The 16,985-nt window shown below is 50.5% G+C and overlaps 1 protein-coding gene across 2 annotated transcripts in view; it reads left to right on the plus strand.

The window, feature by feature from the left end:
* The window catches only part of PRPF6 (pre-mRNA processing factor 6), a 50,288-nt gene that overhangs the window by 22,359 nt on the left and 10,944 nt on the right, over positions 1-16,985 (plus strand). For both annotated transcript variants that reach the window (XM_084887372.1, XM_084887373.1), the window contains 9 exons: positions 3,660-3,738; positions 4,174-4,350; positions 4,525-4,680; positions 8,046-8,140; positions 8,468-8,624; positions 9,718-9,880; positions 12,854-12,972; positions 13,769-13,987; positions 16,210-16,332. In XM_084887372.1, the coding sequence (XP_084743498.1) occupies positions 3,660-3,738; positions 4,174-4,350; positions 4,525-4,680; positions 8,046-8,140; positions 8,468-8,624; positions 9,718-9,880; positions 12,854-12,972; positions 13,769-13,987; positions 16,210-16,332 (1,288 nt within the window). The remainder of the gene's footprint in view (positions 1-3,659; positions 3,739-4,173; positions 4,351-4,524; positions 4,681-8,045; positions 8,141-8,467; positions 8,625-9,717; positions 9,881-12,853; positions 12,973-13,768; positions 13,988-16,209; positions 16,333-16,985) is intronic.

A 16,985-nucleotide genomic window follows, 5' to 3' on the forward strand; every position in this document is an offset into this window, starting at 1 on the left:
GCATGTGAGGCATGGGCTCACGCCGCTCGCCTCGTCCTGAGAGAGGTTTCCATCCCTCTCCCGCATGTGAGGGGCCCTCTAGGAGAGGATTCCACGTCTCTCCTGCCTGCGAGGGGCCCTCCTGGGAGGTCAGAACGACTTCCGAATCCTCCTGCCCTTGGTCTTAATGGTGCGTCTGCCAGATGTATTCAGGCACCAGTGACACGAGGGGTTTCCACGTCCCTCCAGAGCGCTCACACAAGGACACAGACATGCACACACTTACCGCGGCCAGTCAGGCTCTCCGGATTGGAGTCCCTCATGGTCCTGGGGATCCCGGACGAATCCCCGTATGTGACGTCCAGACTTCGTGATCCCCAAGGACCACCAGGGAGCTGAGTCCGATGCAATAAACAAAAGAGCCTCTTCCATGCTAGCATGGGCTCTGTCCCACACATGCCACCAGCATAGGGGAAGAGAGCCCCTTTAGCATTTTTTGTAATGTTGGTATGGTTTTGATAAACTACGTTAGCCTTTTTTTCTTTTCTCTTACTGCTTTTAAGATTCTCTCTTTGTCTTTAATTTTTGGCATTTTAATTACAATGTGTCAGCATAGGCCTGCTTGGGTTCTTGCTTGGGACTCTGTGCCTCCTGAACTTTTGTGACTTTTTCTTTTTCCAGGTTAGGGAAGTTTTCTGCCATTATTTCTTCAATATGTTCTCTATCTCTTTCTGCCTTTTCTGATACACCTGCTATGTTAATATTGTTTATGTTCCATAGAGTGATTTTTTTCAACCTTATCTTCTAATTCACTGATTCAATCCTCAACTTCCCCTACTCTGCTGTATATTCCTTCCAATGTGTTCTTTATTTGTGCTGTGTTATTCTTTATTTCTGTTTTCATAGTTACTATTTCTTTTGTCATGCTGTTGAGCATCTTTATCATCATTATTCTGAACTCTGTTTCAAATAAATTTCTTATCTCCATTTCATTTATCTTTTCTGGAGAATTCTCTTATTCTTTCATTTGAGCGTTGTTTCTTTGTCTCATTTTGGGTACCTGTTTTGGGTTTGTGCCTATGTTTTAGGTAGATCTGCTACGCCTTTCAATCTCCAGTGCAAGACAATGCCAAACACTGATCAGGCAAAGACTCAAAGCCTCTAGAGACTGCCCCTGCTTGCAGACTGATTGCATTTAGCTTTGAATAGACCTTAGGCAATTGTCCACAGGTATGATAAGAATTTTTCCCAGTAGGGCTGGTTGATTGCTTCTGTCAGAAGGCTAATTATTCTCAGTCTTCTAATGGCCGCCAGCAACTCCACACCTTGGGACAAGGGGTTTTCCAATTGGGTGGGTCAGCTATCTTCCCCCAGAAAAAAATGCCAAATGTCTGTATGAGAAAGATGACTTATGCAGAGTGAGGGAATGACTCAGCACAGGAAATCAGGATGTCTGCCTTCTGAGGTCTAATCCAAGATCCAGAGCCTCCAACCCTGGCTTCTGCTCATATACAATAGCTCCAGCCTACTCGGCCCTCCCCGTGCCGGAGCACAAGGTGAGTGGCTGCACGGGAATTTTGTATGTTGGCCCTTAAGAGGGGGGTCTGAATTTCCAGCCATCTCTCCCTGGCCGATGGCATCCCCACTACTTTTCACAGCTAGATGTTATGTGGGTACCCTTCTTAGTTCTGGTGCTCTGCTGGGGATCCCAGGTTGGAGATTAAACCCCAGAGTTTTCAGTGGAAACCCCCATGGCTGAGATCTCTCTCTGAACTTATATGTGTGGGTATCTGGCCAGCCCTTGCATGCCTCTGTCCCTCTTACCAGTCTCCATGCAGTCTCCACTTTCAGTCCTCAGGTAGGAGGGTTCTCTCCTACGAGTCTTCCATCGATTATTCAAGAAATTTTTCTGTATTTTAGTTGCAATTCCAATTTGTGTCTGTGCAACATCCACTTACTCTGCCATCATTTTTAATTTCCTGGAAGATATTTTTTCCTTCTTTCCTTTTTTCCTTTTTTTTTTTTTTTTAGGGAGTGGAAGGGAGTGGGGGAGGGAGAGAGAAACATTGATGTGAGAAATACATTGATTGGTTGCCTTCCCCAGACCGAGGCTGGGGATAGAACTGCAACGTAGGAAAGTGCCCTTGACTGGGGATTGAACCCAGATCTTTTGGTCCTAGGGCTGGCACTCTAACCACCAGGACTTGACGGAAGTGTTTTTATGTTTGTGCACAAGTATGGTAGTTAAGTGCACGTGGTTTGCATATTAAGCTTTGATTCCAACTTTCTGGAAGTCATTCATTAAAAACTGGTATAGATACCTGTGGAAAGTTGTATTAAGTAAGTGGTTGCTTTTCAGAATTCATTATGAAAACTTGAGACAAGTAGAGAGAAAGTGTGGCAAACACGCCACCCTGCAGAGCCACAGCACTGTCCCAGTTTGCACATTCCCTCCCACCCCTGCAGTGGTCTTTGCTGGTCACTCAGGGTCAGTTCACCCTCAGCATTGAGCAGTCTGTCTCCCACACTGGTCAGCACCTTTGTCCCACTCAGCATGAACCTGATTCTGTTACTGACCTGGGCCATGTCCGTATTCCCTGCTCGTCCCAAAGGGTGGCCGAGCTGCTTTTCTCCCAAACCAACAAACTGTCAGACCAGTTCCCGTGTCCTGTCTCCGACGTTTTCCCCTGCCTTTGCCTTTGAACCTTCGGTGACATCGGCTTTCTGAGGAGATCAGTCCATTGTAGAAGCACCCGTCCTTTAGCTTGTCCTGCTCTGCTCCAGTGGAGTGGACCCTGGAGCTGAGCCTGGCTGACACATGCAGCATTTTTGGCCAGAACACCTGACAGATGCACCTTTGTGTTGCTTTGTTTCAGAGGCCGTGGTGACTGACTTTCCAGCTTCTGGAGAAGGGTTTCTCTCTTCCACACACATCGTCTGTCATAGTCCATTCAGATTCCTGCCTACAGATACCTTTCTCTTACCTGGTGCAGGGAAGTTTGAATCTCAGTGTGAGGAAGTTTTATTTTATTTTTAAAAATATATCTTTATTGATTTCAGAAAGGAAGGGAAAGGGAGAGAGAGAAACATCAGTGATTAGAGAGAATCATTGATCAGCTGCCTCTTGCATGCCTTCTACTGGGGATCAATCCTGCAACGTGGGCATGTGCTCTGACCAGGAATCGAACTGTGGTTTATAGGTTGATGCTCAACCACCGAACCACGCCAGCTGGGCAGCTGCTTGGTTCCTGTCAAGTCCTGTTTGCTGAGCTTGGTTGATTGATAATTTGTTCTCGTGTCTGTAATTCTGTGTTCAAATGTAACCTCAGATTTCCTCCCCGTGTCTAGACCAGTCTCAGCTCCCGGAGCCCAGGAGCTCTCCCTCCCTGAAGCCTGGTTGGAGCCGGGAGGCCGGGAGGCTCACCGTGTGTTTACCTCAGGAGGAGGGGGCACGGGCATTCATAGGATGGCCCTGCCTTTGCTATTTTGTAGAATTGTAAAGCAGCAAACATACTTGTGTTAAATGCAAGTATTTACATCCGAGTAAGACTTGTTTTTATTTCAGTGAATTTCTGCATGTTTTCATTTGGTAGATACTTGAGTTATAATTGAGAAGTGTAATAAAGTGACTGTTTCAGACGCCCAGCATTTCTAATGCGTGCACACATTTTACTTCCTAGGGAGCAAAGGGAGAAAGAAGAAATTGAAAAGTACCGTATGGAACGCCCCAAAATCCAACAGCAGTTCTCGGATCTCAAAGTAAGAGAAGGAGGGCACCCAGGCTGCCCGCAGAGAGCCAGCCTGTGTGGGTGGAGCTGCGGGGACGTTCCTAACTGTGCTCTTGAGTTCACTCGGGTGAAGAAGGCCCTGCTGTAGCCTGTTCAGTTGTATGTCTGTGTGCCGAGAGGCTCCCTACTGAAGGAGGAGGGACCAATGTGGGTGTTTTCTTTGTAAGGTTACCTCTGTGTATACATTTCTAAGATGTGTCCTCTGGGCTTTGACAGAACAGTTTGCATTGAGTGAAGTGGAGCAGATCAGCAAGTTGACTTTTCTTAATGAGTAGACAACCGTTTCTGCATCAGGTCCTTTCTAAGTATGATGATCTGGAGGGCGGGGCCAGGGAGAGGATAGTTTTCCTTGAGCAATGTGAAATTCTGCCGGGGAATTAATATTTTGGGGGCCGGATGTTTTCAGAGGAAGTTGGCAGAAGTCACAGAGGAAGAGTGGCTGAGCATCCCTGAGGTTGGCGATGCCAGGAACAAACGTCAGCGGAACCCACGCTACGAGAAACTGACCCCTGTTCCCGACAGCTTCTTCGCCAAACATTTGCAGACTGGAGAGAACCATACGTCCGTGGACCCCCGGCAAACTGTGAGCGAGCTGCTAGGAGGGATGGGCCTTACTCTGGTCTCCGTTAGACAGTGTGGGGGCACGGGGCGTGGCGGACCTGGTGCTTTACCGGTCCGGGCTGCACTGCTGCCAAGTCTGTCTGCATAGCTACATTCGTCCGGAGGGACGTCAGCATCTTACCCCTTCTCTCTCCAGCAATTTGGAGGTCTTAACACACCCTATCCTGGTGGACTGAACACTCCGTACCCAGGTGCAATGACACCTGGATTGATGACCCCTGGCACCGGGGAGCTGGACATGAGGAAGATTGGCCAAGCGAGGAACACGCTGATGGACATGAGGCTGAGCCAGGTGAGAGTTCGTGTCCTCTAACATTTTCTACAGTAATATTTTGAAGTTTTGTTTCCTGATAATAAAACTAATACATTCCTGTAGAAAGTTCATGTTTGGAAGGCTTTGTCACAGGTGAGCAGACCTGCGGTGCGGTCCACCCCGTCCCATGGCAAAGGGGCAGTTCTGCATTCCATGGTGGTGCTCCGCCGGCGGGTGTGATCACGCCAGCAGCCAGGCGCCTGGTATGCGGACTCTCAGTGCGCCTGCTTCTCCCTGCACCCTCCATAATCCTGGCCCTTAGGAGGCTGTACTCCATCAATGCTCTGGAAGGAACGCCCAGGCGAAGTGGGAAGCCCATTCTAATTAGGACGTGCACAGCAGAAACCAGGAAGGAAGATACTTTCAAGCTGGATTGCATTTAAGTAGAAAACTTGTGCACTCTAAAGTCAGGAGCACCAACGAATTGGGGGAGGACTCATGCCATGACAATGATGGCAGAGCAATGTATGTGATTCTGACTTGTGTTGGAGAGACGTGCACGCACACAGGCATGTCTGCATCCTCTCCCCCCGCCCCCCAGATGCCAGAGAATCGGGGCGGAGGGGGTGGGGGTGCACTGAAGCTTCCTGGTAAATGCTTTAAAGCCATGATCGGCAAACTGCGACTCACGAGTTTGCAGCTCTTTGGCCCCCTGAGTGTGGCTCTTCCACAAAATACCACGGCCTGGGCGAGTCTGTTTTGAAGAAGTAGCGTTAGAAGAAGTTTTAAGTTTAAAAACTTTGGCTCTCAAAAGAAATGTCCATCGTTGTAACTGTTGGTATTTGGCTCTGTTGACTAATAGTGTGCCGACCACTGCTTTAAAGGAACAATTTCCTGTATGCAGACACAGTGAGAGTGGTGCAGTGAGCTCGCCAGTCACTGCCCTTGGATGCAGTAGAAGCACTTACATGTTAATTGATCTTTTACTGCACTTCTTCTTGAACTGTTTTTAGATTTTAAAAAGTTCTCTTTATGGTTGAAAGTTGTACTTGTTGAACTGTTGATGGGAGCAGAGATTCTATAAAGACGGTTTGCTTACACTTTGTCGCTATTGTGGCTAGTGCTGTTGTGAGCCTGGGTGCACAGTAGCTGAGTCCCTGCTCCAGTTCTTTGGGTATAAACGTAGAAGCGGAGTGGCTTTAATAAAAATAAAAATGAAAAAAAGAAGTGGAGTGGCTGGGTCTATGGTGGTTCTGTATCTAGTTTTCTGAGGAGCCCCATACTGTTGCCCCCATCGGCTGCACCATTTAGACGCCCACTGCAAAGAGGGTTTGGTTTCTCCACATCCTTAACAGCATTTATTATGACTTTTTAAAACATGTTTTTATTGATTTTAGGAGAGAAAGGAAGGAGAGGAAGAGAGAAACATAGATGTGAGAGAGAATCGTTGATTGGCTGCCTCCTGTACGTGCCTCGACCGGAATCAAGCCCCCCATCGTGGATGTGCCCTGGCCTGGGATCCAGCTGTGGCATCGTGGTGCACAGGAGGACGCTCAGCCCGCTGAGCCACATTGGCGAGGGCTGTTTTCTTTCTTTCTTTCTTTCTTTCTTTTTAAATGTATTTTTATTAATTTCAGAGCGAGGGAGATAAAGAGAGAAACATCAGTGATACAAAGAAAAATAATTGAGCCAAAACCGGTTTGGCTCAGAGGTAGAGCGTCGGTCTGTGGACTGAAAGGTTCCGGGTTCGATTCCGGTCAGGAGCATGTACCTTGGTTGTGGGCACATCCCCAGTGGGGGGTGTGCAAGAGGCAGCTGGTCGATGTTTCTCTCTCATCGACGTTTCTGGCTCTCTGTCTCTCTCCCTTCCTCTCTGTAAAAAATCAATAAAATATATCTTTAAAAAAAAAAAGAAAGAAAAATAATTGATTGCTGCCTCCTGCATACCCCACATTGGGGATTGAGTCTGCAACCTGGGCATGTGCCCTGACCAGGAATTGAACCTTGACCTCCTGGTTCATGGGTCAATACTCAAACCACTGAACCACACTAGCCAGGCTGTGTTTCTGTTCTTTCAGTACTGTGTTGGCTATCCTCAGTTAGATTTTATGGCCCTCCCGCCATATAAACTTTAGAATCAGTTTGTCAGTACCCACAAAATAACATGCTGGGATTCTGATTGGATTGTAGTGAATCTGCAGATCAAGTTGGGATGAACTGACATCCTGACAGTATTAATTCTTCCTATCCGTGAACATGGAATATCTCTCTTCATTGACCAAGTTCTTCGGTTCTGTTCATCAGAATTTGTAGTTTCCTCACAGAGGTCTTGGATGTGTTTGTTAGATTATATACACATTAGTGAAAACGTCCTGTATGCTATTATAAGAATGGGATGGGGCCCTTACTGGTTTGGCTCAGTGGATAGAGCATCAACCTATGGACTCAAGGGTCCCAGGTTCAATACCGGTCTAGGGCATGTATGTTGCAGGCACATCCCCAGTAGGGAGTGTGTAGGAGGCAGCTGATAGATGTTTCTCTCTCATCCATGTTTTTCTCTTCCTTCTACAAAAAAAAATATATTAAAAAAGAAACAACGGGATAGGGTTTTTAAGTTCAGATCCCATGTGTTGGTTGAAGGCACCTAGGAAAGCATTTGGCTTCTGCACATGAGCCTTGCACCCTGCCCCCTTGCTGTAATTGTTTGTTCAGGTTTTTTGTCTGTTTGTTTTAATATATTTTATTGATTTCAGAGAGGAAGGGCGAGAGAGAGAGAGATAGAAACATCAATGATGAGAGAGAACCATTGATTGGCTCACCCCCTAATGGGGATGAGCCCACAACCCATGCATGTGCCCTTAACCAGAATCAAACCCGGGACCCTTCAGTCCACAGGCTGACTCTATCCACTGAGCCACAGCAGCTAAGGCTAGGTTGGTTTTTTTGGTTTTTTTTTTTTTTTTTTTTTTTTGTGTGTGTGTGTGTGTGTGTGTGTGTGTGTGTATATATATATATATATATATATAATTGACTTTTTTTACGGAGAAGAAGGGAGAGGGATAGAGAATTAGAAACATTGATGAGAGAGAAACATCGATCATCTGCCTCCTGCACGCCCCCCACTGGGGATGTGCCCACAACCAACACACATGCACCTGACTGGAATTGAACCTGGGACCCTTCAGTCCGCAAGCCAACACTATCCACTGAGCCAAACTGGCCAGGGCATGGTTTTATTTTTTAATACAAATCTGTGTTCTCTATAGATGAAATTGGGTTATCATCATCACAAGCTGTTGTTTACATGAATGTGTTTTCTGCTTCTCAAGTTCTCATACCCACTGGCAGCCGGGTGGGAGGGGCCCCAGGGCCCCTCTGACCAGAGTGCCTGGCCTCTTTTGCAGGTGTCTGACTCTGTGAGTGGACAGACTGTAGTCGACCCCAAAGGCTACCTGACAGATTTAAATTCCATGATCCCGACCCACGGAGGGGACATCAAGTGAGTGATCTGAGGAACGGGGGTCAGAGCGGGACTCAGGTTGCCTAGAATGTTTGGATTTTCTTTGAAAAACATGCAGTCAAATAGGATGTGGGTGTTTTCAGAAGTATGTGGTGTGGCTGTTTGATTTTCCATTAAATCCATCTTTATCCCTTCATCGAACACGTGCTCCGTGCCTGTCTGCATGGCTGCTGAGCAGGCTGGGGTGCTGGCCAGGGTGAGCTGGGTGTCCCCCGGCTTCAGCGCTCCTAGGAGTGCTGTCTGTGCTGGTGCTCTCCCTGGGCTTGGGACATCTCAGCGCCTGACCTGTGCCTCCTCACCCTGTAGTGACATCAAAAAGGCACGACTGCTCCTCAAGTCTGTCCGGGAGACAAACCCTCACCACCCGCCCGCCTGGATTGCATCCGCCCGCCTGGAAGAAGTCACCGGGAAGCTGCAAGTCGCTCGAAACCTTATCATGAAGGGGACAGAGATGTGCCCCAAGGTGAGACGGGTGGGGCCAGGAGGGCCCTCACCAGCAGGCACGGTTTCAGGCAGGATAGCCTTAGCTGGCAAGGGCAAGGCTGGTCAGCGCTCCCACCCCACCCCACCTCACGTGAAAGATAAGTGCTGATCTTAGAGGATGCCGCCCTTGTGGAGGTGGAGTGGTTAAATAAGCTTTAAAAAGGCAAGTGAAACCTGGTGGAGGGGGAAAAAACGAGGAACTTTTGTAATAATATGAACAATAAAGGTTTATTAAAAAAAAAGGCAAGTGAGACCCTCTAAGCCAGCGGTCGCCAGCCGGGGGTCCGTGAGGGCTGCTCTAGGTGGCCGCGCTATTGGCAGCCGGGTGCCGTGACCGGGGAGGGCCTGTGCATGCCACCTGGGCTCCTGCTGGGCTCCTCGCGTGTGGCCAGTGACCCACGGCCACGGTCCCAAGCCTTGGCGGTACGAGGTCTGTGGTACAGCTGTGTTTGAGGCCAAGCACCGGGGACTGGCCTGCGCGGCTCAGTGGTTGAGTGTAGACCCCCCACACCGAGAGGTGGCTGGCTCCATTTCCGATCGGCACACCTTTGGGTGGGCTTGATCCCCAGTGGGGTGCAGGAGACATTCAGTCCATGTTGATGTTTTTCTCATTAATGTCTAATTCTCTCTCCCACTCCCTTCCTCTCTCTCTAAAAACCAATAAAAAGTATTTTTTTAAAAAGCCCCAGTGGCCGAAACCGGTTTGGCTAAGTGGTAGAGCGTCGGTCTGCGGACTGAAATGTCCGGGTTCAATTCCGGTCAAGGGCATGTACCTTGGTTGCGGGCACATCCCCGATGTTTCTCCCTCATCGACGTTTCTAGCTCTCTATCTCTCTCCATTCTTCTCTGTAAAAAATCAATAAAATATATTTTAAAAAAAACAAACAATAAAAACCCCCCTCATCCTTCAAGAATCATCTTCTAGAGCTAGGAAGTCTTTTAAAAAGCCCCGTGGATGGGTGTGGTCCGGGGGCCAGCCGCGTGTCCTGAGGCTGTGTGCAAGTCCCAGGGGCTGCCGCTTCGGCGGGGCTCCGGCTGGCACGTAGCATGCCGTTTCTCCTGTTTGCCCTCAGAGTGAAGATGTGTGGTTGGAAGCAGCCAGGTTGCAGCCTGGGGACACTGCCAAGGCTGTGGTGGCCCAAGCTGTCCGTCACCTCCCCCAGTCTGTCAGGATTTACATCAGAGCAGCAGAGCTGGAAACAGACATTCGTGCCAAGAAGCGGGTTCTTCGGAAAGGTGAGCCTCCGGGCGCGGCCCGGAGCCGTGTCCTACTGTCTCCGTGTGCGGGGCCGCCTCCTCCGCCCCCGGGGCCGTGCCCGGGGAGAGCAGCTTTCCTTCCGTGGGTTTGCTGGGAGTAGGTAAAGAGGGGGTGGCATCTTCAGGCCTTTTTCTGGCTGGGTTACCCCTGCCCTTTCCTCTGTGGGGGAGTGCCCCCTGGCTGAGATGCTCTGGCATAAATCCCATTCCTGCCTTTTCTTGCGGTGTGACTGGCCGTCGCTGAGGCCCAGGTACGGTGGACATGCTGGTTCAGGACTTGCTCTGTGGGAGGGCGAGCTGCGCCAGCGCCAGTGTCACGCAGGCCCCGTGGGCAGCAGAGCTCTGCGGCGATGAGCTCCTCCTGTCCGGCGGGACTCCTGCGAGGCAGTGGGTCCCTTGCACAGCTTGTTGCCAGGGAAACTGACTCCATCCAGGAGTCACTGCCAAGATGCAGCTTTGGAGGGTGCTGTGTTTTCATCCTGAGGGACTGATACACAGGATCGCCCTTCGCCTCCCTGTGGGCCTGCTGCTGCTGTTTGCTCCAGAGCAGATGCCAGTCAGCTGGAGGGAGCCTGGGTTCAGCACAGGCGCAGAAGATGCATTTGTGGCGGTGGGGGCAGTTTTCAGTGGGTGGTGGCCAGCTCTTGTGTTTAAGATGTGTTTGAGTCACATGTCAGAGGTGTGTGATGTCACGCCTTCTGGTGTCATCGCGTAGTTTCTGACTCTACATCTGTTCGATAGAGGCCAGGTGGCATCCACCTTGTGCGGCTCTGCCTGCAGGTGTGTATCACGTGCTCAGAGTTTTTCTCTCACCCCTGCTTTCTTTCTTTTTTTTTTTTTTTTAATATATTTTATTGATTTTTTTACAGAGAGGAAGGGAGAGAGATAGAGAGCTAGAAACATCGATGAAAGAGAAACATCGACCAGCTGCCTCTTGCACACCCCCTACCGGGGATGTACCCGCAACCAATGTACATGCCCCTGACCGGAATCCAACCTGGGACCTTTCAGTCCGCAGACCGATGCTCTACCACTGAGCCAAACCGGCTTCAGCCTGCTTTCTTTTCTTTCTTTTTCTTTTTTTTTTAATATATTTTTACTGATTTCAGAGAGGAAGGAAGAGGAAGAGAGGGATAGAAACATCAGTGATGATAGAGAATCATTGGTTGCCTGCCCCCTGCACGACCCCTACTGGGGAGTGAGCCTGCAACCTGGGCATGTGCCTTTGACCAGAATCGAACCCGGGACCCAATTCACTGTGCCAAACCAGCCAGGGCTCACCTCTGATTTCTTTTTTCTTTTTTTTTAAAAAAAATTTTATTGATTTTTTACAAAGCAGAAGAGAGGGGGAGCAAAGAGAGGGACAGAGTGTTAGAAACATCGATCAGCTGCCTCTTGCACACCCCCTGCTGGGGATGTGCCCGCAACCAAGGTACATGCCCTTGACCTTTCAGTCCACAGGCTGACGCTCTATCCACTGAACCAAACCGGTTTCAGCCTCACCTCTGATTTCTTGATTGCAGCATTGCTATCCATTAAATTCTCAGAGCCAGACTCTTCAAAACGGAGCCAGGAGCAGAAAATTAGTACCTTCTTTGGTAGAAATTAGCTTCTACCTTTTTTCAGCCAGAAAACGAGCTTTCTGATGACAAACACATTAAACTGGGCAGTTAGCATTTATTGACTCAGGAAAGCTCTGTGGCCGCCTGCACCGTGTGATGATGCTCCCCGCACAGCCTGGGTTCGTTTCCAGTTGGCTCGATGTGTGGAGAGAGAATGGGCCTGGAGGAGGCCCTGCCGGGAGGCTGGGACACACCGGCCGTCCCGGCCTGGAGGGGCGCAGGCCTTCAGCTCTTCTTTTGGTCAGGGAGCAGCTGTGCTCAGGCGGAGGGATGTGGGAACCCTAGCTGGCCTGCCCCCGCTCCCTGGTTATGGTCCTGTCCCTGCCCCTCCGTAGAGGGTTTCCCGAAGCAGCTCCTGTTCCCTGGTGCCTGAGAAAGCCGTGCTGCCTCCCTGTGCACTTGGCAGCCACCCCTGGAAAGGGCTGATGTTTGAAAACGAAGATGCCGCCTCTGATGACAGGGCACCGTGCGGCCCTCAGCCTCTGGTCTGGGTGTCGGCTGCGGTCACACTCAGTGCAGCCGACGTCCTGGGCTCTGCTGGGAGAGCTTCAGCTTCCTCTGCTGGTTTGAGGCTTGAGGCTGAGTGAGCTTGAGCGTAGTGCTTGACTTGAGTCTCAGTGTCCTCCCCTGTAAGGGTACACGTGGGTGGGGAGCCTTATGCCAGGGGTTGGGCCATGGGCTGCTTCCTGTGTACCAGGGCACTCACATACAGCATGGACTCTGGCCCCTGGCATGGCAGCCTGCAGCAGCCCTCGTCGTCTGGTCACTGAGCACAGGGACAACACCTGTGTGTCTCTCCCCCCCTCCCCCCCACCCACCTACCCAAAGGGCTGTAGGCTGCTGTCACATCTGCCTCTGTGAGGGCCCGGCTTGTCCCGGCTTCTCACAGGCATTTCTTGTTCAGGCTCCTCTTTTCCTGCCTGGCCTGTCCCTTACGCTCGAGGTGGCCCTGACACAGCCTGGCAGAGCTTTGTGTAAACCATCCCTGGGTCTCGGGACTGAGCCGCCTTCGGGTGCACACGGCCTTCGGGGCACGTCCCAGGGTCATCTGTCTTCCTTTCTCGTGCTCTCTGCCCTGGCGCTCGCTTCCTCACTCACCACCTGCCTGCTGGGCCTTCCTGTGTGCTGGCTGCCTGTGGGGGCCTCTGTTGCTCTGTTTTCTAACATTGATTTTCAGTGTGTATGGTGGAGGGGATGCACCACCCTCAGCTGTCTGCTGTGCCCCAGGCCTTGGAGCACCCCTAGAAAGGGCAGGCCTGCTGTCCCTAGGCCAGGCCTCCTGACCCTGCTGGCTGCAGCATCACTTCCCCTTTTCTGTGACTTTTCCCAGCCCTGGAGCATGTACCCAATTCTGTTCGCTTGTGGAAGGCAGCAGTTGAGCTGGAAGAGCCTGAAGATGCTAGAATCATGCTCAGCCGAGCCGTGGAGTGCTGCCCCACTAGCGTGGAGGTGAGTCCTCAGCCTCATCACTGCCACTGAGGCTGAGCCCAGGCCCAGGACCTGAAAGTGGCATCAGCTGGGCACTGAGCTCACCCAGGTGCAATAAGAAGCCAGGGGAAGCCGCCTACAGCTGCAGGCAGAGCAGCCTGGCCATGGTCAGCCGGCCGCTCTGGGCTCTGTGGGAGCCCTCCTTCAGGCCTGGCCACGCGGAATTTGCAGATGGGGACTGAGGGGAGAGAGTGATAGAAATCACTGACACATCTTTCTGCCAACCCAGCACCAAGTCGGCTTCTTGCCTCTGAGCTAGTTGGAATTCTCTAGTTTTAAACATTCAAGTTCACAGCAGTGTGCAGTGCTTTTAGTCTTGGTTTTATGATATCCAGTATGTATTTCATTATCCTGAGGGGAATTGCGAAATTTTCCAAACAAAATCAATCTTAATTCTTTATATAAAAATAAACAGAGCCTGTACACATGCGTGGTGTTGAAATGCTGCCGAGTCACCAGCTGGGGTGTGAGAGCACAGGAGGCTGAACGCCCACGTGATCTTTAGCTGGGGAAGCGGCCTCCTGTCCTGCTCACCCCCGCTCCACACACAGGGCATACGTTTCTTTTCCCGGAAAGGAGACAGTCTCTAAGTAAATCAGCAGCCTCACTGAGCAACTTTCAGAGTGAAAATGCTGCTGTCACGTCCGTGGGCCCTGCTCGGGTGGTCCTTGAGAGCTCAGGCCTGGGAAGCTCCATGGGGCCACTGAGGCAGGCTCGGCACCTGCCCCTTGGGTCTCATGTCTGCCTTTCCACACAGCTGTGGCTCGCTCTGGCGAGGTTGGAGACCTATGAAAATGCCCGCAAGGTCTTGAACAAGGCCCGTGAGAACATCCCCACAGACCGGCACATCTGGGTCACGGCTGCCAAGCTGGAGGAAGCCAACGGGAACACGCAGATGGTGGAGAAGATCATTGACCGGGCCATCACCTCTCTGCGGGCCAACGGGGTGGAGATCAACCGCGAGCAGTGGATCCAGGTGGGCCTGCAGCTGCGCTCAGGGTCAGCGGCAGCTCCAGAGATGGATGTCCTCCGCACGGGGCCTCTCCCAGGACAGGGCTGGCCATGGGCTTTCCTTGCTCGCACTGGAGCTTTGTGGTGGCAAACCAAGTGCACATGGAGGTTAGGTGCTCTGAGGCCCTTTCCGCATGTGGACATGTGTTGCTCATGTCACTTTGCGACTAGAAATAGCCTGGCCAGTGTTGCTCAGTGGTTGAGCATCAACCCATGAACCAGGAGGGCACATGCCTGTGTTAGGGCTCGATCCCCAGTAGGGGGCTTACAAGAGGCAGCCAATCAATGATTCTCTCTCATCATTGATGTTTATATCTCTCTCCCTCTCCCTTCCTCTCTGAAATCAATCAAAACATTTAAAAAAAAACCAAACAAAAAAACCCCAAAAGGGGTGACAGACAGCTCTGGCTGGTATTGCTCAGTGGTTTGTGTGTTGGGCCCCATGTAATGGGTCTCAGGTTTGATTCCCAGTCAATGGCGCACACCTGGGTTTCAAGTTCAGTGTGGGAGGCAACCAGTTCCCTCCCTCCCTTCCTTCCTTCCTTTCTTCCTTTCTTCCTCCTTTCTTCCTTTCTCTCTCCCCCTATCCACTCTCTCTAAAAATCAATGGAAAAAATATCCTTGGGTGAGGATTAACAAAAAATAAAAATAAAAGGTGTTAGCTGTGTGCTGGCTGTGTTTCAAGGCCACTGTTCTGATATGTATGAAATGGCACTTGGGATATCTTAGTGAGCTTTTTAAAAATAAGTGGCTTTTTGCGGACTGAAAGATCCCAGGTTTGGTTCTGGTCAAGGGCATGTACCTTGGTTGCGGGCACATTCCCAGTGAGGGGTGTGCAGGAGGCAGCTGAGCGACGTTTCTCTCTCATCAGTGTTTCTAACTCTCTATCCCTCTCTCTTTGCTCTGTAAAAAATCAACAAAACATATATATTTTTAAAAATAATAATCGAGTTGGTCCGAAGGTTGTGGGTTATTGTTAAGCTGATTAAAAATAATAAGCGGCTTTGGCCCTGGCTGGTGTTGCTTGGCTGGTTGGTTGGTTGGCCATCATCCTGTGCACTGAAGTGTTGCCAGTTCCATTCCTAGTCAGGGCATATCCCCAGTAGGGGGCGTGCAGGAAGCAGCCAACCGATGTTCCTCTCTCTCACCCCTTCTCCCTCTCTCTAAAAATCAACTTTAAGCCCTAACCCGTTTGGTTCAATGGTTAGAGCGTCGGCCTGGGGACTGAAAGGTCTCAGGTTCGATTCTGTCAAGGACATGTACCTTGGTTGCAAGCACATCCCCAGTATGGAGGGTGCAGGAGGCAGCTGATTGATGTTTCTAACTTATCTCTATCCCTTTCCCTTCCTCTCTGTAAAAAATCAATAAAATATATTAAAAATCAACTTTAAAAAAATACGTTTTTATTGACTTTAGAGAGGGAGAGGGATAGAGAGAAACATCAGCAATGAAAGAACCATTGATTGGCTGCTGCCTGCATGCCCCTTACTGGGGGATTGAGCCCGGAAACCCAGGCATGTGTGGAATCAAACCTGGGCCCTTCAATTTGAAGGCCAATGCTTTATCCGCTGAGCCAAACCGGCTAGGGCTCTAAAAATCAATTTTCAAAAAAGCGGCTTTGAATTTCTTTTCATATTTAAAAGTCATTTGTGTTTTCTTAGAGAACTGTGTGTTGTATGTCTCTTATGTTATTGGTCCTTTTCCATTTGATGTGCAAGAGACACCAGTGATAGGTCTGTGTCTCCTGATATCTCCTCTCTCCTGTTGGGAAGCCCGGTGCTCTCCTGTGGCCAGCAGCCCCTCCCCCTGAATGCTCCTGTGCGGCCCCTCCCTCAGGTTCTACCTTGCCGACTGTGTGAGGCTCAGCTCGCCCCACAGGTCCCTGTCCCAGACCAGCAGACACAGTGTGTGACCTTGTCTGTCCTCCAGGCTCTTTGCACGTTTCTTTAGCGCAGGAGCCTCTTCTTGCCACTGAGTTGCCTCCGTAGCCCTTTGTGCACAGTAGGTGCTTACTGAAGGTTTGTTGAGCATTGATTTGCTGGGTGCAGGGATGGGTACACCAGTGAGCAGAACAGTCAGAACCTATGGAACCCACACACCTCGTTTGCAGGAGCAGGGCGCTCGGTGTTCGCCGTCCGTGGAGCCCTGCACTCGCTGTGGATTCAGTTTTGTGTCCCTCCCTCTCAGGATGCCGAGGAGTGTGACAAGGCAGGCAGTGTGGCCACCTGTCAGGCAGTCATGCGAGCTGTGATTGGCATTGGGATCGAGGAGGAGGACCGGAAGCACACCTGGATGGAAGACGCCGACAGTGTGAGTCTGGTCCTCGGGCCTGGAGTCTCTTTGCTTGGGTTTGAGAATCTCTGATGTGCTGGTGTGTAGCCATCATTGCGTCGTAAGGGACAGATCCGCGTGAAGAGCTGCTTTCGTAGCACGCACTCACTCAGAGTTCTGGGAGGACTGGGCCCCAGGTTCACACGCTCCCTTAGTGTTTACCTCTGCGCATCTGGCTGGTCCCCACCCTGGTTCTGTTATAAGCGGCACTCAGAAAACATTTTGCGCGCACAGCTTTTGCCTAGTACTTTGAGACTATTTCCTTAGGACAGTTGTCCAGAGAAGACATAGGGTCACAGTTAAAGTATTTTATCCCTTGCATGCAACCCTTTTTTAGCTTTTTTTTATTTTGAAATAATTTTAGCCTTATCTAAAAGTAGCAAAACTCTATGAACAATTCTTATGCCTTTCACCCAGAATCCACCAGACTTACCCATTTTACCACATTTGTTTTCTCATTCTCCACATGCACACACATGCCCCTCATTTTTCTCTGAACCCTTTGAGAGTGAGTTTTAGATGGCATGGCCCTTTACATCTCCCGACCTCAGTGTGTGTTCTCCAAGGAGGGCGCTCATGAGCTCATCCCCGTTGGGTGGGTGTTGGTGCAGGACTGTCAGTCACGCGGGCTC

Source organism: Pipistrellus hanaki, assembly GCF_964339955.1.
Source record: "Pipistrellus hanaki genome assembly, chromosome: 6".
In the NCBI taxonomy this organism is placed as follows: domain Eukaryota; kingdom Metazoa; phylum Chordata; class Mammalia; order Chiroptera; family Vespertilionidae; genus Pipistrellus; species Pipistrellus hanaki.